Genomic DNA, 23,314 nt, shown 5'->3' with positions numbered 1-23,314 from the left:
GAGAATGCTTTCGATGTCGTACACGTCGTCTTCTTTTTTGGTGACACGTTGTAACTCGGGCAAATAAAACGTTTCTTTTGAGCACTTCTCCGTTCATGTCTTCCAATTTATAGACGGCAGGATGACGGCCATGCACTCGTCCAGTGACGCGAAACAATTCGGTCGTCCAGTTAGGTAAGTAACCTTTGTCGAAAGTGCGTTTGGTTTTGCCAATGCGCACCCAATCTCCTACGGCCAAATCTCCACTTTTCTTGGGGACAGCCCTCGTCGGGGACGTACCAAACAGGCGCTCAAACACCAACACTTCGTTGTCGGGAGTCACGTCTTGCGGGGCACGTCCGATGCTTCGATGGTAAGATTGGTTGTACGCTTGCACCAGGTGCGGTAAGATGTCGATGTACTTCAGAGTGTGGTGATGCGTAAAATATTTCCACATGCGTTCTTTCAAAGTGCGTTGAAAACGTTCCACGATGCTGGCTTTGGTTTCGGGATTCTCGTTGGTAAAAAATGAATGTCACGTTTCTTTAATTCTTTTTGGAAAGCTTGGTTCAGAAATTCGGTGCCTTTGTCCGTTTGCCATCGAAGAGGGTGACGACCGCTTTGTTTCAACACCCGTTGCAGGGCTCGCACTAACTCGCTGCTCGATTTGGAAGTCAAGGGCACGACCCAGGCAAATTTGGAAAAGACGTCGATGACACAAAACAAATATTTGTAGCCACGATTGTAGCTGGCCAAATGAGAGACATCGGCTAAATCGGCTTGCCATTGATGATCGATGCCTTCCACTCGGGTGCGACTTCTGGCAAACTTGCGTCGAATGGGTTTGTGTAAAGTGTAGGTAGCTTGTTCTTGTAACCATCGTTGCACTTGAGGTAAACGGAGACTTTTCAGTCGCGTTTTGGCAGCACGATACAATTTTTGAACTCCTGCGTAACCTGCAGGATGGGAGGGATCGTAGTAAATGCTGGCTAAGACTTTTTCCATTTTTTGTGTTGGTTGGTGTGTTAATAAGACACCCACTCTTGAAGGATGCTACTCTTTTTCTCTTGGGGTATTTTCTTGGATTGCAATGCTTTGCGTGTGCGGCCAGCAATAGGTGTCGAAGAGGAGAAGGATGTCTGAGCGGGGGATATCGGTTCTTGTTTCACTTCTGTCTTCACTTCTGTCTTCACTTTCTTTTTCTCTTGTGAGGAAGAAGGGGTGGCCATCATCTTTTTAATCCATCCAATTCTGGAGGTAGGTGGTGTTGTTAACTTGCGTACTTTTTCTGGTGGAGTTTGAAACCCTTCCTCTTCTTCTCCGTTTCCTGTCTTGGTCACGGGTACTGGTGTACTGGTACTGGTACTGGTACTGGTGATGGTGCTGGACTTTTCATCAAGGTCTTAAAATCTTTCAGAGTGGGTAGAGCTGTTTCGTCTAAAGCTTTCTGGTGAAAGAGTTGCAGTCGTTGCAAGAGTTGACCGTACTTTTGCGATTTTTTTGTTTCGGACAAATCTTGGCGATCCATCAAGGACTGCAGTTCGTGTTGTAACTGGGACATCTCGCTCAAATGGGGATTGGGAGGTAAATGCGGGGTGTGTTGTTCTTGCCACCGATGGTATTCCATCCATCGTTTGTAAGGCACTAAAGCTAGTTTTCGTCCTTCCATGGGGTTGTCAGGGGTCGATTCTGAGATCTTGGAACTTCCGAGTCCTTTTTATCTTGCTCCCACCAGTCCTCCCAACATGGTTCCCAAGACTTATTTCAGTATGGGGCCTAACAAGAGAGGTAAAATGCCTCCACGTTGCACTAACATCTTCTTTTTTTGACGAATGGGAATTTTCTTTTGAACCATTTGGCGAAGAACGTGACGATGTTTGCGTAAGCATTGTTTCTGGTGTTTGGACAAAGGGATCGTGCCTTTCAAAACGTTCAAACAACATTCGCACACGGTATCGATGACCTCTTTGGAGGCTGTTTGAATGAGTTTTTTTCGTAGGGGTGGAGAAGCTTTGGACAGGACAGATAACATGTCCCCATGTTTGGCTAAACGTGGTGGCAGTCCTTTCCTTTTTTTTCCTTGGGGTTTTCTGGAGGGTGACATGTTTGAGTCTTCAGAAGCACCAAAAAACACTGATACCCGACTTGGTCACAGGCCTTTTATATACTGGAACGCGTCGCCACTGATTGTCTTTACGTCGTATTAGTTTGAGGACAGGCATGACACGTCGTGCAGGGGTACGCAACGGACTAAATCGAGCCAGTTCTTGCTTGGACAAATCCAGTAAACTTTGTAACATGCCCGATCTTTCTTGAACTTTGATTTTGGGAGAAGGTACTTTGTGAGCAGCAGCCACTGCCACTAAATTGGAAGGTCCTGCCACTGGGGAAGTTCTTTTGGGGGTCATCGACGGAGAAGTTCTTGGTGTGATCAACGTCTCCAAGTACTCTTCAGTTCTGGGTGTCATTAACGGAGAAGTGGACAAACGTGAAGCTGCCGGAGACGCAGTCACCGCCGTGGCAGGTCGTGGTTTGCGAGTGCAAGGTTGCGTCCTGGCCGAAGTGCCTCTCTTGCGACTAGTTTTCTGTGGACTTTTCTTTTTCTGGGGGCTTCTTTTCTTTTTCCGGGGTGGTGGTGGTGTCTGGTCAGAGGAGGGTCCTGCCACTGGAGAAGTTCTCCTTGGGGACCTGGTCTTTTTCTTCTTGGGGTTTCGTTGGACTTTTGTCTTGGGTATAACTTTGGGGGCATTAGGATCCCATCTTAAGAGTGAGCGAATGATGACCCCTCCTAGAGTACCGCTCCCTCCAGGTTTCAAAATGATTTGTTTTTTGGTTTGAGTGTCGATGCGGGGATCGGCCAGTTGGACCAAAGCGACTTTGTTTCGATCAAAAAAGCGTTTGGTTTGATGAGGAATCTGAATGATTCCTTGGAGTAATTGACGTGCCGTCACCGTGAACCATCGTAAGACTTCTTTGAGACTAGCTTCTAAGACACGAGCTCGTGTTTGTGGATTTTTTTCTCGACTGATGCCATACAAGGCACGAATCAATTTGACGGGAAGATGCGACTGAAGGGACGTCATGTTCACACTGTGTGAGACAGACGAAAAAGGGTCTGAGGTTTTTATAGATTTTTTTATGGGGAGTGAAATGAAGTCGAGGACGGAGACGTGTACAGGACAGGCCCTCCGTCTTGGCACCAGTCGTGAAACAAGTGGGTACGAAATCGCAAATCCTCGGGAGTCGTAGGTTTCAAATCGACGAGTAAATAGGCGTGTGGCGTTTGAGTGGCATCGTCGTACGCCTGAGTCAGCCAAGGCGTTCCTAACTGTTTGGCTAAGACTTGCACTTGCGATTTATCTCGAGGGCTTTTAAACAAGACCACGTAATGCGCATTGAGACTGATGGTGCGATGGGCTTTACTTTGTTGAAACAAATTTTGGGTGATGTAAACGACACTGGCATTACGGTGATGCCCTTTGCGCGTGAACCACAGTTTAATTTCTTCTTCGTCTTCTCCTAACATGTCGTCGAAAATGACCAAATGGGTTTGACGGGAGTCAGAGACGATGCCGTCGTCTTCTTTAGGAATGCTTTCCACAAACACGATGGAATCGCCTTGACTTTCTCGCAAGAGGATGTACGCCGATTGCCACTCTTTGTAACACCACACGATCCGTTGAGGGGGTCGATCGATCAAATGATGTTTATGTTCGATCAAACGTTTGACGAATTCAGTTTTGCCAGAACCGCTAGGTCCAGCAATGAGCATGTTAAAGGGATGGCGAAGATACAAAGCCTCCCAACTGGCACGATCTAAGTGTTCGTCGATGACTTTGACAGTAGAGGAAGAGGGAGCAGAGACAGTAGAGGTAGCCATGGTGTGAGGAATGTCACTTGTGACACGAAAAAACAAACAAGACAAGAGTTTATATACTTTTTCAGAACACGTTTATTGAATGTTTTTTTCAAACATGAATACGAAAGACAAAAATACATAAAAGCCAAAGGCTTAAGTACAAGAATAAAAGGCACATGAACGTGGAATAAAAAACAAGTGTCTGTACAACAACCACATGTTTTGGGTAAAGGTCTAACCAGTTCTATATTAGGGTGTAAGGTCACACAAGTGTCCTCCCGAAAGGGTCTTTCAGGCCTCTCCACGACAGTCCTGTCCTGGGTGACGGTTTCTTCTGGCACCGTCACTAACACAGGTTGAAAAGTAACTTTTTTCCTTGAATAACTCTCGTGCATACTGGGCCACCTCTTGTGTCCAAGCCTCAAAACCCTGGTCTCGGTGATGTCCAACATTTGACTCCTAACCAATCTGGTTTCTTCTTCGTCAACGACATGGTAAATTACTTCAATGAACAATGAACTATTGGTCTTGGACGTTGACCCTTTTTATATGCTGACCAATATCGATGTGACCGTACGGCAACGTAAAGTGATTGGGAAGTCTCACTCGCTTCTGGTACACGATTTGATAGATTTTTTCCAGGGGCCGACTGACGATGTGGTGAGTGGGTAAACGTACAATCTTGTTCGGTTGATAAGTGGTCACTTTAAAGTTTCCATCCTCTCCCGATTGCAAGGCCTCTTTCAATACCCCAAAGTTGACCACTCGACTGGTACGATGATTCAGAGTCAGTCCTTTCACTTTGCACGTCGTGTGCACTTCTCCTTGTTTGTCCCGGTATTCGTAGCCGTAATTTTTGGGACCACCACTGACGAAACTTAGAATCTTGTCGTCGGGATGCTCGTCTGTCCAGGCTCCTAAACTGTCTCCTTCGATGTCAGGGTGATGTTGAATCGGGTGATGGATGTAAATGCAACTGTCCGTGTCAAAGTACAGGACGCGTTCTTCTAACAGTTCTAAAGCTTCGTACAATTTTAAGCGAGCATGGGCTGTCACGTAAGCCGCAATGATGACATTTCCAAAAGGGTCGTCTTGTACAAAGTCCAGATCTTCTTCGTAATTGACCAAGATCAAATCCTCTCGAACGACGTCCACGTGTTTCATGTATTTGGTTTTGTCGTGAATCATCTGGAAGTAGCGGGAAGGTTCTGTCAAATATTCCGTCTTGGGTAAACACGGTCGTTGTGCCATTTTACCCCACAAGCAATTTAACATCACTTTGGCAAACGATCGCCTGCCTTCGTTTTTTTCGATGTGGTCTAAAGAGATGCCTTCTTGTGCGTAGTATTTCTCTTTGAATTGTATTTGGTCTTCGGAAGTGTGACACCAGGAAGGATAGCCGCTGGCTTCTTGTTTCAGTTTCAAAAAGGCATCCACGTAGTCGGCTAAAATGCCTTTCTGAGTAGGGTCACCCTTGTGGTACTGTTGTGTCTTGGGAAAGTGGCAAATTTCGTACACTTCTAACAGTTGGTATCCCATGTCCAGAGCTTTGAACAATTCCACGCTGACCCAGGTTCCCGTCAAGGCACGTTCTTCCTGGCTGTGATGGCAAGGTTGGTCCTGGTTGCACGTTTCGGCACAAGTACTGCACAAGGGAAACATCAGTTTGCCTTGACAATGTTGAGGTAAGACGGGATGGTATAGGTTCGTGGGAGGCAAAACTTTACACTTGATCAAGCCTTCGTATTGTCGAATGTTTTTCAGGTCGATGTGTTCCGTGAACAATTGTGGGTGCCCTACAGGAAAGCGACAATATTTGCACACGTAGGGATACAGCGAACACACGTCCAAGTATTTGATTTCTTCTCCTTTCTCTTCGTCGGCTTGGTACAGCAAACAGGTGGCATTGGTCCTTCCTCCGTACAAACTATCCCTCGGGTTCAGCGGGTCCATGAACTGGTAACTTTCCACGAGGCGTTTAAACTCGGGATCGGTTTTCAAACGGTGATCGTACTCGTGTTCCCACATTTCCACCACTTGGTATCCTTGCTGTTCTAACTTTAGGCGTCGTTGACAAGTGTCCTGGTACAAGTCTTCCATGGTTCGTTGCAAAAACTGATTTTTAGTGTCACGGTCAGGGTAACAGATGGGACATCCGTGCAATAAGCAACCGTTAAACTCGTACACGATCTTGGGGTTTTCTAAGTCCCAGCCATCTACCGAATACGTTCCGATGGTCTTTTCGCCTCCTCCGTTGCGGGCATGCTGAATCCATTTGTCTTCCTTGTCGCACAAGTAATGTAACCAACGTAGGGCTTTGACCGAGTATTGACGCTTGACATAGTGGGTCGTTTGAGGACTGATGACAGCCACGGTGTTTTCAGGCATGAATCGTTGGCGGTACACTAAGGAACACGCTTTGGCAATGGTGCAAGCTTCTTTCAAAGGATCGACCCCTCCGTGTTCCATGAACAGTTCTCGAAATTTTCCACAGCAACGTCGTAAAATGTCCACGTCGGAACGACAATACTTTAACATTTCTTCCTGAAAGTCGAAGGGGTCAGAGGCATGAGCCTGGTACCAAGCGTAGAAAGCTTCTCGTTGTTCGGTACGCATGTTGTCGGGGTCGTAATAGTGAGCCTCAGGTAAATGGGGTAGAACGGCGTGTTGATTGGCTTCCGTATTGAAAAAGTGTGGAAAGTACCCTTTAGCCATTTCTGTCATTCCAAACGTTTTAGGCATTCGACTCAAAGGCATGGCCAAGTAACTCATCGAATCTTTAAACTGTACTTGTCCCACTTGCATGAAAATGATTTTGGCTCCGTTCAAAGTGACTTTAGGACGTTCGGTGCCTTGTTCCGTATAGTATCTGAGAAGAAACTGTCCATCGTATCCGGAGAAATTGTGAGCCATCACCGTGGCATGACGATGACAATCTCCGTAACGTTCGATGTCCTCTTTGCTCCATGTCTTGTCGATGGGGTCTAAGACCCATTGGGCAAAATCGGCTAACGTGTTTGGTCCTCGAAAGATTTTTTCACGTCCTCCAGGAATCTTGCTGCAGTGAGGGCAATGACTGAAGATAGGTTCTTGAATGCACTTCTCGCACGCTCGATGAGCCACGCAGAAATTAGGAATGTGAATGCCGGTCTCTTGCATGCATTCGATATCGAAAAAGATGAAATTGCCTTTCTTCTTGTGACCGTCGTCTTCCTCTGGTGGGGGTTGGTATTTTTGCACGTAACATTCGCGTTCCAAGTCCACGATGTGGTGTCAAATGTGACATTTTTTCTTTCCTCGACATACGTGTGCCTTGGTACTATTGGTACGTTCGCCTTGTCCACACGTAGGGCACAATCTCAGGAGTTGACAAGCACATTTCTTCTGTGAACCTTGTGTTTTCAAATGTTGCTGGTAACAGGTAGGGCTGACAAACGTGCGCAGACAAGTTGAACAAGGCACTGGTTCTTCGCTCAGACAGGGTGGAGAGGCCAAACATCCTGGGCATTTCCATCCACAAGACTTGTGTTGCTCTCGATTGTTATAACCATAATCACATTTCTCACAATAATAACTGTATCCCAGGAATCCAGTGATACTGGTAATGGTATCGAAATGTTCATCGTGATAATAGACATGAATGTATTTTCCGTCCTTAAAATCTTGGCCTCGAAACAACAGAGTTCCACGCATTTCTTGAGGGTGCACTTTCAAGGTGTAGCGTGGAGCTAGGGCATCTTGCAATTTTTGCATCTCAGGAATGCCACAGGGTGTGTCTTTGGACAGTCCGGCTTGTTGTAACAGGAGTTCTGCTTCATTTCGTTGTTTGGCTCGATCGGATCGTTGAATAGTTTTCCAGGTTCTTTTCCATTCTACCGTGTCGTTCTTGTTGGCATAGGTTCGTCCCACCACGATGGCACGGGATAAACACATCTGGTCTTGAGGGTTGTGAATTCGGACGAGACTTGTTTTGGTGTTGCGAAGGTTGTCCACCAATAACATCTTTTTGCGTCCTGTCCCTTGAGGAAGAGAGACGTGGGCCATTTTCAGTGTGGCTTTACCATCGGTGATGTCAAACTGGTCATTAGATTGTTGTACGTGTTGAATCTTGTCCATGATTTTGGAAGGGGTTAGTTCTGCGGGTCTGCTAAACTCGATCCAAACAAGGGATTTCAAACCGTCGTGATCTATGGATAGTGTCAAGCGATCGTCTTCTTTGGGTTGACATTGTCGCTTGAGTGCGGTGAGCAAAGAATCCCACATCTCGGTGATAAACCCTTCTGCTTTCTCCAAGGGTACGTCGGCCTTGAAATCTTTAAACTTCACCGTGTAGGTGTAAGCCGTGGTTCTAAATTTTCTAGAGGAGCGCTTTCCGTCTCTCGAATGGAATAGTACTTTTCAGGGTTGACTAAGGGTGGTGAACTTGGTTTAGAGGGTTCGGATTCTGGTTCACTCATGTCCTCTTCAAAATCACTGGCATGAATTTGTGCCAAGATTTCAGCCCTGGTACGAGGCGATAGATCACGTTTCTGCCTCTTACTTTCTTCTTCTTCTTTCTTCTCGAATGAATAGGATCGTTTCATCTTGAGTGCAAAACGTCAAATGACTCAAGTTCAAACACCATAGACTAATTTATAGTCATGGCAAACCAGCATATATAAAAAGGGTGTGTCTTGTCCTTTCACTATTCATTTCACTCTCAAACCGAGGAGAACGATGGAAGAGACTAGCCAAATCGAACGTTTCGTCAGAGCTTTGCGAGGGGTCATTAGAAAATTCTCTTCAGACCAGCCGACAGACTACTCTCCTTCCTTTCGAGATAAGAGTCAGGATACTTGCTATATCTGTCAGAAGAAAGGGCATTGGTCTTCAGAGTGTCCAGACCGTCAAAAAAGAAACAAAACAGGGGCTAAAAAAGACAAAAGTCAAGATACCTGTTATTATTGTAAAGAAAAAGGACATTGGTCTCCAGATTGCCCAAGAAAGAAACAAGAGGAGTCAGAAGAAAAGAAGAATTCTTCAGAAGAAGAGAGGGATTCTTCGGAAGAAGAGAGGGATTCTTCGAAAGAAGAGAGGGATTCTTCAGAGGAAGAAAGAAGACAATTCTATTTAAAAGAAGCAAAAAAACAGGAGAAGAAAAGAAGAAGGGAAGAAAATGAGGAAAAAACGGTGAAGAAATTCAAAAAACAGAGAGACTAAACAAGGAGAAAGAAGAAGTCAATGAACTTTTAATTAAAGTGTTGTGCTGTGAATTGGATTGTAAAAAATGGATAAAAGAATACATGAATGATATAAGGTAAGTGTCTTTGAGTTTTGATTTTAAAATAAGAAGCTACACTCACGCACTCATACACAGACACGTACTATAAGGGTAAAATGGGTGGGGTTTATTTTTGAGTTATTGGCAAATTGAAATTGTATTTCTTTTCGAGAAATGTGGGTGGCCCTGAAAAGGGCCTTTTTATTTTGGTGTAGGGGTGAGTTTAACCAATCAACTTTAACTGCCTTAAGCCTTTGCCACGGCCAAGGCCTACTTCTGATGATTGGGTTGAAATCACTAAGGGTGGTACGATAGGCTTAGTCACAGGGTTGGCGTGTTTAGCTCGGGAAGGTCGTATTCTCTTCGGTCGTGATAAAGAAGTCTGATACATTTGTTTCAGACTTCTTAACTCCGCTAAAATGTCCAACAGTACCGTAGCCGTTTGATTTTCACCCTCTTGTTTATTTGCTGCTACTTCTTCTTGCTGTTGCTGCTGTTGTTTTTTTCTTACCTCTTCTTGTTGCTGTTGCTGTTGCTGTAGGAGAAAAGCTTGTTCCGCTTCCTTTTGTCGTTGCATAAATTTCTCCAATTCTTCTTTCTGTCTCTGTCTAAAATTCTCCACTTGCGGTAATGAAGAAGGTAACGAAGGTTCCGGAACAAATTCTTGCGAGGTAAGAAAATCCACAAAATCCCAATGTACCTCTTCTGAAAGTAAGTCCGGGTTCCCTTGGGCAGTCTCCCCTGCTGGTTCACCCCAATGGATCGTTTTCTGAGTTTCCGTCATGTTGAATCACTGTCGCATAGATTGACTGCACACAAGCGCTAGCGAATCTATATAAACCACGTGACGTCACAGACTGCTCTCTTCGGATTGGATGCGAGCTGACTGAATTTTGTAACGCGTGTTCGGATTGGTGAATGAATTCAATCCGTTTCAATCCTTCCTGTACCTATAAATAAGCGCAGTTCACTGCATTGATTCACCTATTCTCGTCGCTTCAAGATGTGGACCACAGTTGAGTCATCCACCCTTGTGTCTTCCATGATGTTTAGGACGGACATGCTCATGTATGTCAGGTCCAAGTGGACAGTTGTTGATAGGACAGATACTAGTCAATGGATGAGGAGAGTTTACATAGAAAGACAAGGATGTCTCAAGAGGGTACTTGTGTATGGACCGGCAGTTAGAAGGAGTATAAGAAGAAGAAGAAGAAGATGTGACAGATGCCATCTATGTTAATATTAATATTAACATAAACCCAAAGGCCCTTTTCAGGGCCAGCCATATTTCTCGAAAAGAGATAGCCTTTCCATTGCCTACCCCTTTTTTTAAATTTAAATTTAAAAAAAAAAAATCCCATATTCAATTCCCCTTGTCCCTAGACAAACCCAAACTCTATTCCCATGTTAATTTCCCCTTGTCGCTAGACAGACCCACACTATAGTTCCATGTTAAATTACCCTTGTCGCTAGAGTGACCCACGATTTTTCTCCATGTTAATTTCCCTTGACGCTAATCTGACCCACGATTTTTCTCCATGTTAATTTTCCATTGTCGCTAGAGTTGCCCAAGGGGTCTTGTAATGCTAATTCCCATTGTCGCTAGGGTGCCCCCATTTACTACTTCCGTCTGTATTACTTTACAAAATATTCTGACTTTTACAAAGTTTTTCAAAGAGTTATAGATGACAGAAAGGAGTAAATGAAATGTATAGCCACTTTCTTCTTGTCATTTTCCAGTCCCTATCTACAGGTCGATATCCACCCAAAATTTAATATAAAATATTGCCTACCATTTTATATGTATTGCACGATTGTAATGGATAAGGAGGCTCTGACATCACTTAAGAATCCATTAAGGTTTTGCTGTATAGAATTCTATCTTAGCATTGGGGTGGGAGTTGGATACAGGTCCCTTACCTCTCAATGATTTGCATTAGAACTATTGACGGTAGTTTTGCTTTTGATGCATCGGATGAAAAGGTTTCATTGTCAAATTGGGATGGTGAATGCAAACCCTTACCCGATAAGGCGCGCTTATAAGACATAACGTCAGGCAAATGCAGAACTTATAAGATCGATTTTGCCTAGTTGTGCATGAAAAACTAAATGCCTTATGCTGCCCACGAGTAAGGTATAATAGACTGATCCACTCGCTACAGGGGTACATGTCGCCAATGGGGCTGGTTAATATGATACAATTTATAGTATGTCTGTTTTCAATATTTAGGTCATATATCACTATTGAATCAATATGCGTAAAGAAAAACAAGAAATATGTCAGACAAATAATATTGAAGTAAATGTTCCTCTTTAAAAATAATTGAAGACGATGCCCCACAAAGCTTTGCCACAGGAAGTTTTGAGTTGTTATCGCTAAAGTAATCGTATACGTCTTACAAGGATCAAACATTTACAGCAACATTTTAGAGTACATAGTCTAGAGGCATATCCTGGCGTATTATTCATGAATGCAAATCATACATGATCACCATTTTATAAAGTCAATTAGCACATGGATAAACGTTCACAAATTATCTGCGAAAAATTTGTTTCAAAATAACTTTAAAAATTGTATTGAATCAGCACTGTCTTACACTTCTGATAACTGAGTAAAGTTAACATGAAGAAAGAAATCTTCCATCCAATCGATCTGAACCGGCTTAATCATAAGCAAGTTTTATGAGAGAGAGAAAGAGAAAGAGAGAGACACTCACTATCAGCATCACATGCCAGGGTCCTATTCTAGATTCCGTATCTTGACCACCAGATATTCTGGAAGACGGTTTGACACTTGCCTCATCCTCATACGCTGATATACCACATGCTGAAATTGTAATTGATGTATTTTGAAAGAATTCCTGTGTCATAACAATCACAATCACAAGAGCAAAATTAACGAGAGGGCGATCATGTGCGTGTTCTTTCACTTTATTTTTTTTTTTGATAGACAATCATTATGTCAGCCAATTAAATAAATAAATAAGTAAATCTAGTTCAGGAATAGTCAAGATTAGTGTCATGTTCACGTGACACAATGATTAGTCACATGTATGTACATAATCACATCAAATGTCCTCCAAAAACTAAATCTTAATAATAAAAAAAAAACTGTTCTTAAAATCAGCTATAAGGTTAAGACAAAAAGAACCTTTCGAAATTAGTAGTAGTAGTAGCAGGAGTAGTTCTTACTCCATTCCGACTTTCTTTTCTCTCACCCCTTCTGTTGGTATTCACACTTTCCAATGTATTGCTTGACACCTGCTTCCCATCGCTCCTTCTGACATATTTCCTTATTTCGTCTCATTTGTTCATACTTAGTATCTGCATCTGTCATTGTGTGCAATGCAACATACGCGATATATATATATATATATATATATATATATATATATATATATATATATATATATATATATATATATATATATATATATATATATATATATATATATATATATATATATATATATATATATTAGCTTTATATACCGAATGTCTTAATTTTAATGTCTTCTTCCATCTACGGTATGGTCCAGTATATCAATGTAGTTAATGCGTCCGATGATTGCTACTTTTCTGCTGCAGATTGTGGCGATTCCATTTAATTCTGAAACTTATATTGTCCTCAACCTTGGGAAGGAATTCTTTCTTAAACTACTCACCTTTGCACCAAGCTTTATATTTAGGGGACTTCCAAAATTCCTCAGTTTGATTGGCCTTTACCACACTCATACTTTTGTTTCTGCCTGTGCCTGTTCCAAATCTAGATGCCCTCGATGTTCGACAGATTGCCACGCTTGGTGATTAGTGATTTACCAGATTCCAGTGGATCTACTTACTATCGGGACCATTTCACCTAGCGCTTACATCGTCCATTAACAGCAGATCATTGATAATTTATTATTATTATTATTATTATTATTATTATTATTGTTATTATTGTTGTTATTATTATTATTATTATTATTATTATTATTATTATTATTATTATTAACCTTATTATTATTAGCCACTCTTCACAGAAATATTCTGACAGGTAATGTTTGTCCGTCCGACAACCAGTCAGTTTTCCTATTAATCTTGACCAAATGGACAATGACTGAGAGATGATCGTATTAGGTGCGGTCAGTTGGGAACATAAGTAGACAACAGCTACGTTTTGGGATTCTGGATACCCCGGAGCAGGCAGTAAAGTGGAGGTAAAAGGATACTTGAACTCTATCGATCATTATTTATTCAATGATTAAGGAGGTTCAACAGATGACATTGCCATTCTCAAATCCTTGATAAACATCCGAATCGGTGGGTGGAGGTGGCGTATGGGAGTGTAGAAAAAGTGCGGATATTTGCAATGACTTCTCTACTACTACTACTACTACTACTACTGCTGCTGCTGCTGCTACTACTACTACTACTACTACCACAATATTGGCTTCCAAAGACAGATGGTAGCTTATTTCACTTTTCATCATTTGCATAAGTGGCTATTTAAAATAAATATGCGTGCCGAATACATGCGACGTGTAAGGTAGGTTTGATTAATTGCAGTTAATGGTTGACAATTAACATACTTTGCTTGTAGGAGTCGGAATCGGTGACGTTGAGAACGGCCGACAAAAGAGATACGCAGCCGCTTTCACCCTTGCCCTCACAGGTGTATAATCCAGCGTCCGTTTTGTAAAGGTCCCGAATCTCTAAGTATCCGCCTGAAAGAAGCTGAAATATACAAACTAACAAACTAACGAAGTAGCCAACAAACTAACTAATAAACAAACTCACAAAGTAGATGAATTTGTTTTAATTATTAAAAAGGACAGAACAAACAGTAAACAAATGTAAGCAACAATTAATAAGTGCAAAGGCTTGTATTAATACATAATCTACATACTTATGTTTAGAAGTTATACACGATTTTAAAGTTGCACGAAGTACACCTGTAACAATGAATTTTTTATTTAACTTTGTATTGCACTGAAGAGGTAGCAAGGCAAGAAATGATGACGTATTTCAATTTGGTGTTTACGTGATGAAATTGTACGAAAACTGATTTTGTTGTCATCTTTTCCGTAATTGAATAATGAAAAGAAATGCATTCTTTTTTGCTTCACAAAATTAAAAAGTCCAACATTTCATAAGAGATCATCCTTAACACAAGGCATAGCAGAATCTGAACACAAACTAAAGACACCGAAATTCCTTCAATGAAGAGAGCCTACTTTTCATCACAAATCGAGAATCCCCTTGATGCAAGAGATTATAGATTCTGTCACAGAGCTAAAAACCCCTTCATGAAAGAGATCATAAGTTCCTTTCCAAACCGAGAACCCTCTTGAGGCAAGGGGTATCTTGTTAACGGAAGTTAGGTATTTTGCTTTATAATCTGGAGTCTCTGATATTAACGAGAGATAGTAAAGTCTGTTTTGTAACCAACGTGTTAATAAGAAGCCGTGTTATTAGAATTTAATCTTATGCTTATATGTTTTTCAAGAGTAACGGAAATTAAATGCAATATTAATATTTCACATTTGCATTTCATTAAAAAGCCCTTCTTTCAATATGATGCAAAAGTATTGTAACACTCAAGCAGGTCTAAGAGAACATGATTACCAAGAGAATCAAACAAAGCAGCGTACTTCTGGCTTGAAGGCAATATTTCACCTATATCCAAGGACTTCAAGACCAATGTCGTTGTCAGTTGAAGGGTTCTTAAATGTGCTAATATCACAAATAATTTTCCTCTAATCAACTAACGACACACTTTCACAGACTCCAATTTCATGCTTGCATTTGCATTTTGCTTCATATTTGTATCATGTACCAGTATGCTATACTTAGCAGCAGATTGGTATTTCGAGTACGGTACAACAAAACGTAACTCAAACAATTAATTTATATAATTATCCCGGTCTCAATTAACCAAACACGTACACGCTAGAATATCAGAAAATTTTTGTCATGTTAAGAAATTTCTAAAGGTCCATTTTTACAAAACAAGTCCATGTTGCCGTAAAATCTCGTAAATACAATACATTATAACATCTGTTGCTAGTAATTGAGTGACCCTTAAAATCAAAAAAATCTATTAAAAAAATCTATACATAGAGAAATAACAACAAAAAGTACGAAACCTGACTTGTTATAGGATATTATTTAAAGGAAAATACAACAAACAGAACAGTCTAGCTAATAAACTAATAACTATATAGGATATTTTCTTTTTATTTACATATCTTTTTATCTCATGTCACATATTGGAAAACGGAAATCAAATGAGAGGGGAGGCAGTCTGACACATAAGGAGAATTTAACATTAGGATGCAGTTTAGGACATAATGGGAACTTAACACAGGATTGATATATGCCTACACTGCCCTAGCAATTTAAAGTCAGGTGGATCACTCTAGGGCATGAAGGAAAACGTAATGTTAAAATACTTATCTAGAATCCAAACACCTTTACAATTCAACACACCAGATATACATACCGTATAGTCGAGCACCTGGTTTTTGATTACAATCTAACACACCATATTACCATCAAAACCACTACCATGCCATCTTACAAATACAAACAGAGAAGAATTCATGCTTTTGGTGGTGAAAGGTAAAAACATACAAGTGTACACTAAAATACAAATATAAAACATGAAGCAACAGTTTTGGCAAATACAATCAGTATCTCTATTTTTAGAGATCTGGATGGCATTGAAAAGGGCTTTTCGACCCCTCTCCGTCAGCAGTGGTCGCATCCCCCGGTTCTGGCATCATAGGCCACATATCTTTAGCCCCAGTTCTTTTTATATTTCCTCCATCTTTTATTGACGGAAACCACAAACCTAGATCTGGCCTCCTTGGCTTCTTTCTACCAATCTTCCTTCTCCTCCGGCATCCAATCTGGATGACCAAATCTTCGTAATTTTTTACTTGGGTCTTCATTCATTTGGAATTGAGGTGCCGAAATCGCCTCACACTCTTCTCCTTCTTGTTGGCCCTTTTTCCTCCGCCCACGCCGCTCTCATCTTAAAAACATCTTTATTTCTCACCTTTCTGACGAACTCCTTAGCAATGCTCAGAGCGCTGATATAATTATTCAAGTGTCTCTTGTGGGAGTAGATCGCTAACTTTTCCATTCAATCCAGGAGGTACTGTATTCTTTCCATGACGCTGATGACCTCCATCTGCTGGCCCAGCATGCAATGCTGAGTTGTAATCCTTCTCTATAGGTTCAGCACCTACTTCTGCTACTGCTGCCATCTCAGTGGAGGATGAGAGTGGATGTAGGGATAGAAGGCTTATAAATCTTGGTCAGTGCAGGTCTCTTCGTCTATACTTGAGCTAAAGAGGTCTGCTACGTTTCTCGCATGTGCTTTAGCTCCTTCCAAATTCCCGCAAGAGACTCACTTTTTCGTTTTCTTTCCCTTCCTTCTGTCGTTCATAAATATGTTTCCTCTTCTTCAGGCTTTCTTTTAACCTCTTATTGTTGTTGCTGTTGCTGAACAAATATTTCTTCTGCATCCTTCTGTCGTTGCAAAATATTCTCCATTTCTTCATTCTGTTTCTATCTGATTTTGGATTGGGATTTTTACTGTAGCTTTACTATTTTTTCAGTCATATCGCTACGATGTCTGCAGATTGGCAGTTTATAGTGATATCTAGCACTGTGGCATCATGCCGCAGACATGTATCATAATGTCCCACCCAGTCACATTATCCTTGACACCAGGCCGACCAGTCATAACACTAGCCTCTTTATGCTGAGCGCCAAGCGAGACAGTTTTTAGTAACATTTATATAAGTCTCTGTATGACTCAGCCGGGCATCGAACCCACGATCTCCCGCATCGGAGGCGGACGTTCTAACCACTAGGCCACCGGAGTGGTTTTTCTTTCTGAAATCATCTACTAATTCTAACAATGGAAAATGATGGGCAGGTGGTAATACCGTCTCAGGCCAAATTGCTTGTGAAGATGACAGGAAATCAGCCAAACATAATTTGAGGTTTTTTTCTTCTTGAAAAAGAATACGGTTACTGCTGCATTAATAGTCATAGTCATAGTGATAGCTCTCCGAGTATACGATGTATGCGGAGCCCAATACATTGTCTTGGTTTTTTTCAACCATAGGAATTGTACTTGAATCATTCAGAAATAATGAACAGTATGAAACGCTTGTGCACATATATACTGAATGTGACATCTCTGCTAATTGGATGACAGACCCCATACTCTGTCATCATTTTGTAACATTCGTTTTCATTTGTGGAAAATTCCAATTCGTTTCAATCCGGTCCTATGAGATGTGTACAAGTGCATTCTCCTATGGTGTTACCAGTTCACAAGACACTTCGACATGATGTGGGTAAAACTAGTGACATCGATCATAATTTCTAACATTTTGTTCTACCAAGACTATCTAGTCTCTGTGAAGACATCAGTAGCCTTCTCCAAGATCACAGGCACAGTTATATAGAAGAGAAAATTGTATGTGGAGAGGCAATTGTATCTCAAGCGAGTATTGAACGATGCTTGCAAAGAAGACCAGCGACGTGATGCCACTTATGTTAACCGACTTTGATTAACAGACTGCAAGACCCATTTCAGGGCTACCCAGATCTCATTAAAAAGAGAGATGGCAATCATATTTCCCCAAACATTTGTGTTTTATGTTTTGTGTCTGAATGTTTGTATATCTGTTATGTATGTCTTTGTCTTTCCCCATCAAAATTAAAACCCCAAACCAGTTACCCTTTCTCTTGTCTTTGTTTGTGTGAGAGGGAATAGTAATGTGCCTAAAACACTTTTTACCCTTGTGCGTGATAGTATGCTTGTATGTTTGTGTGTCAGAGTATGCATCTAAATATTCCTACCCTTTTCATTTGATATTAGGGGTGTGTGCTTGGATAAAAATTAAAATGCTGGATTGTAGGGTATATGTTTAGATTGTAATCAAAACGCATGTGCTGTAAAGTAAATGTCGTCTGTTGGATTCGAATAAACAAGCGAGAGCTGGTTTGTCAGGGCCCTGTATAGTATATGAGGTGTGCTGGGTATTAAATGTCTATGTTAGATTATAAAGGTGTGTGTTTGGAGTGTAAAACCAATTTTTAACATTATAGTTTCCTTTATGCCCTTGAGTGACCCATCTGAACCTAAATTTCTAGAGCAGTCTATAGTATTGATAGATATTGTTCATTTCCCCTTATGCCCCAGTCTGCCTCCCTATGTTGAACTTTCCTTAGATCCTGTGGAGTAATGTTAATTCTTCTAATGTCGTAGCGTGCAGCGGATAATTACTGATTAGGGATTTACTTAGTCTGCAACAGGTGCACAGTGATTAATAAACAGAACGCGTTAATGCATATCGATTCTTATCCGTTTCGCCAGTTGAGTGCTTGAATTAGTAGTGGTTTGCTAGATTGAGCATTTGCGGCAATGGCAGTGTTGCACGATTGAGAACAAAAAATGAAAACTTTCAATAAAGTCAATTGATGCATTTTTATGTTGGTGAATTGTAACAAATTGAGGGTAAAAAGCAACGAAACATGTACCCAGTAACTTTGCACTTGCTATATTCAGTACTTTTATTACAACTATCCCTCTTCAGTGTTACAAGATTCTGCGAATTAATTTAGATTGCATAACACTCTGTACACGCTTTCGATATCAACGGGAATATAGAGTTGGTCGGCAAGAAAAGATACCTGATTTGTACAAATGAGTGAGAAAAGCAATTAGGGAGGAGGGAACTTGTAGACCTCTATTCTGCCGTTTACTGTTTCAGTACGTATTACAGAACCAACCTTATGTCTAGAGGATCCTTCGATCTTGAGCTTTTGTCCATCTTTGTACCAAGTATAGCTGACCGCAAGTGGAAAATAGCATTTTAAGAGAACTTTATGTCCAACTTCTTCGCTTGTATCCACCGGCCGAGCATACAAACCTAAAATGAAAAAGAACAATTTATAATTATTAGACCAGATTGTTCTAACAAAAACTATTTGTCTGACAATTTCATTTATATTTTACGTTGTTCTGCAATGATGCAAGTAGTTGGGCATTCGTTTGTTTATGTTTCCTATGGATTGCTACCAAGGTTTAAAATATTATGGACTACTTAGAAGTAAATCTTAAGAAATTTGAATGGTTAGTTATTTTATATTCCTACAACTAAATCTAGATAATTTTTAAATAAAATAAATTCTGAGCTTTACATGCTAAGGTACGACGGTTACATCTTTGGTATTGACTTGTGCATATATATGTCGATCCCACGCATTCTTCCTAACCATATATATATATATATATATATATATATATATATATATATATATATATATATATATATATATATATATATATATATATATATATATATATATATAGATAGATAGATAGATAGATAGATATAGATATATATATATATTGTTACGTATATCTGAATATCTGATTTAATTCATATTAATTTTAATTTAATTGTTTGTCAGTTTTAAATTTTTTATTCTGTTACATGCCATTATATTATTAATTTATTCACTGTAGATGATATCTTTCCAGATAATCGGTTGATCTTAATCATTCTTTCATGAACACCAGGTGTTGGCCTGAATGCTGACCTTGATACAAAATTAGTAAACAAAGTTCTCTTTTTATTTTAAAATGATTGGTTGTTGTCAAGGTAATGATGGGACTACGTGGTTTAAGAAGTAAACACTTTTTTATTCTGGGAATAAAATCATTGGTCTAATCAAGACCATATTCTATGTACGTGAGGTAAACACGATCACGTGACCCCTCCCCCTTCTTTTAGAGAGAGGGAGATCTCAGTTTTCGGGCTTTTACACTTGGTATCAAGTTGTTTTATTTGTTGTAGCCATATTTTGAGTTAATTATCTTCAGATCATTTGGATTTCAAAAGGATTAATTCTTTATTCTCTGGAAATATTTGAAGAGTGCTCATATAGAATTTTTGGGAAGACATTGATTACAAATTTAATTTGAATTTCCAACACTGGAGTGTCATTATTTGTATTTCTACAAGGAACTGTAAAAGACAGCACAGTACAGACTACAGCATACGTCATCGTCATCCATCTTGGAGGTTCCATCAGGATTCGAATTTAAAATTATTAGAACATTTATTACTAGGAATTTTGCAATTTAATTCGAGGATTATTCTTGGATTATTTTTGGATTTGATTCTTGAAACCTTAAGTTCTTCTCCTTTTCTTTTTTTTAATCTAAAATTTTTCCAGGGAAATAAATTATTTGTTAAATGTTACAAAGCTTGTTGTTTTCACGCTTTCCGTGTTGCTGTTGTATATATATATATATATATATATATATATATATATATATATATATATATATATATATATATTATCTTTAAAGAGAAGAAGTGTGTATTTACCGAGATTACATGTCTGTGTGAGGAGAAGTTTAAAGTAGTGCTCTATGTAATTCGTCCCGGAAATGGCCACACATGTGTATTCCCCCTCGTCATCTTCCGCGAAGTTATCTATATCGAGTATACCCTTCCCTAATTCTGGTGCGCCGGTCATAAGTGTATTGTCATGGTACCTGAAGAAATCCAACGTAAAATACATAAAACATGGTGAATTAGGAGTTCTTAAAGTATGAAAGCGAACATGTAAAAATGAGCTGACTAGGGATTAATTTTATGTCCGATTTTGGATGAATTGCTTAATTTATGAATCCATGAAGACAAAAATCTGGAATTAATGGGTAAGTAAAGAATGAATTAGTTAATTTACTTTTAAAAACTTAGTACAAACATTGTTAATACGACCGAATATTTGCGACTGAAACATATTAAACTACCCAGCTTTACGGTAGCAGATAGTGTTTACGGGTAAGTTTTCACATGAATGACCATATACTTTTAAAATGGAGGGGGTCCTAGTCATGTCATTTTTCAACATTTATTACGATAACCCCTCAGTTATCGAACAATAGCAAAGTAAAGAATACTGTACATGAACATTCATAAAACCAAACACAAACCTATCAATGAATAGGAATTTATTAAAATAGTACAAATACGACATGACTATTGAAATAATCAAATAATAATTCTGAATCATAAACGACACGAGAATAAGAGATATATTCATGATCATTTTACTGAAGCCACATTTGTTCGTGAGCAAACGCACTCTTTTCCTGAAAACCATTTAACAACACAAACTTTTTTAAGTATATCGTATAAAAACTCTGTGAGACGTTTTGGTGGCGTCATGAGATATAATGATGTATGTCCATAATAGGAACCAAGGTACACACTTGGAGGAAGAGAGTCGCTTCCGAATTTGTCCATGAACTGTTATGGAATGTGGTCAACATATTTGGAGTGCGTACCCTATACAAGATGAAAATAAACCGATGGAAAATGGGACTCTCCAATATGTATAAATAAAGCTGTGTGTGTGTGTGATTTGGATTTTTAACGTAGCTTTAACAATTTTTCAGTCATATTCGCTACGATGTCTGCAGTGTGGCAGTTTACAGTGATGTCTAGCATGTAGCATGATGTCCCACCCAGTCACATTATCCTGACACTAGGCCGACCAGTCCTAACACTAACCTCTTAATGCTGAGCGCCAAGCGAGGCCCCTGTTAGTACCATTTTGTGTAAGTCTTTGGTATGACTCGGACAGGGATCGAACCCACGACCTCCCGTATCCGCGGCAGACGCTCTAACCACTAGGCCACCGGAGTGGTAAATATAGCTTTATTTATAATGCATACATATGCAACAATCATGATGGGAATGTGATGTTCTGAAGATTGCTGATAGGTCTGTCATTATACTGATAAAGCATGCATCCAAACTGTACATGAATCGTTCTTACCATCGAAATTGGGCATCCCTAATATTGACTCTACATGTTCTGATGTAATGTTCATTTTTACTTATGAGCTGACTTTCTGGCGTATCTATAAAATACATGGGCTGGAAATCCTGAAATAAATATCATCATCATCATCATCATCATCATCATCATCATCATCAAAAACAACGAACAACAACAACAATAATAATAATAATAATAATAACAATTAAAATATATCTGTGTTTGTAAAAAAAATACTTTCAGCCAAGCCGTTTAAGTTGGAGTGCTCAAAACTTTATAGAAAAATATTATTATTAATTACTGAAATTATTAGAGAAGAAGTGAACAGTAATAAATTGTTAACCGATTAATAATAAATCCATAAAAATAAATAAATGATGAACTAAATCATAGATTTGTGTTTGTTGTGAAGATGAGGCGAAAGTATATATAATCTAAAGTGGTTCAAACGTGATGAACTAAAATGGGGGAAAATGCTTTTTCACGTTAGCCACGTCATTTACATATGTATATAAACATGATTATCTAAAACAAATTTATCCACGTCAATAATTTTAAGCCACCATGTTATCAAGGTTTCCACCCAGAACAGTATGAATTCAAATTTTACGAAAAAAAGAAAACGAAATTGGTGTAGTGGCCTGAAAATTTACCTAGATAATCAAGATATAATTGCAAAGAAGTTTACACAGCTATGCTTGTATCCACTAAGTGGTATTTATGCAACTGTTTTAATAAAGTTTCAACAACTGTGTTAGTAATGTTTTAACTTAAAAGAAGGTAAGTCGAAAATGTTTCTAAAATGTATCTACTCCTTCCCCCGAATAATTATTTTAGCAGCCTGGTTGTCTAATTATGCTATCGAAATATGCATAACACTTGTTTTATAATCTTCATTTGTCTGCATTAGGTGGGTTCGGCGCAATTGTGCTAATAGGGTTTCACCGAAACAAGTCATACTCGTAAAAGTTCAAGAATTTATTTTAAAAATTTAAAATTTATTGTAATGGCCTGAACATTTACTAAGGTCATCTACATTGAAATAAAAATATGTCACCAGTATTTCATTTGTCGACATGATGTAGTTTTCATACAATCCTGCCAACTGTCACGGAATTGTATAAATCCTTTTATTTATTAAATACATGTACTCGGATTTCGTTTTTTGTGTACAACGATACCCGAGAGTGATTTATGTATATTGTTCAGTATTTCAAAATAGTGAGTTCGGTTCATCCTATGCCGCACGTGGAAAGTGCTTTCAATGGGAACAAACTGAATGCTTCCAGCGCACAGACAATGTATGACGATTGCGTCTATGCATCAATGCATCACCGTAAGAT

At 39.6% G+C, this 23,314-nt stretch overlaps 1 protein-coding gene across 1 annotated transcript in view; it reads right to left on the bottom strand.

The window, feature by feature from the left end:
- The window catches only part of LOC149789006 (uncharacterized), a 72,925-nt gene that overhangs the window by 10,563 nt on the left and 39,048 nt on the right, over positions 1-23,314 (bottom strand). Inside the window, exons 11-15 of the mRNA XM_089975164.1 lie at positions 21,969-22,078; positions 20,507-20,676; positions 18,900-19,039; positions 13,673-13,817; positions 11,816-11,925 (exon numbers count right to left, since the gene is read on the bottom strand). Coding sequence (XP_089831290.1) covers positions 11,816-11,925; positions 13,673-13,817; positions 18,900-19,039; positions 20,507-20,676; positions 21,969-22,078 — 675 coding nt within the window. The remainder of the gene's footprint in view (positions 1-11,815; positions 11,926-13,672; positions 13,818-18,899; positions 19,040-20,506; positions 20,677-21,968; positions 22,079-23,314) is intronic.

Source organism: Sinohyriopsis cumingii, chromosome 11 (genome assembly GCF_028554795.1).
Source record: "Sinohyriopsis cumingii isolate HCF-2022 chromosome 11, ASM2855479v2, whole genome shotgun sequence".
In the NCBI taxonomy this organism is placed as follows: domain Eukaryota; kingdom Metazoa; phylum Mollusca; class Bivalvia; order Unionida; family Unionidae; genus Sinohyriopsis; species Sinohyriopsis cumingii.
This window is presented reverse-complemented; position numbering and strand designations above follow the sequence as displayed.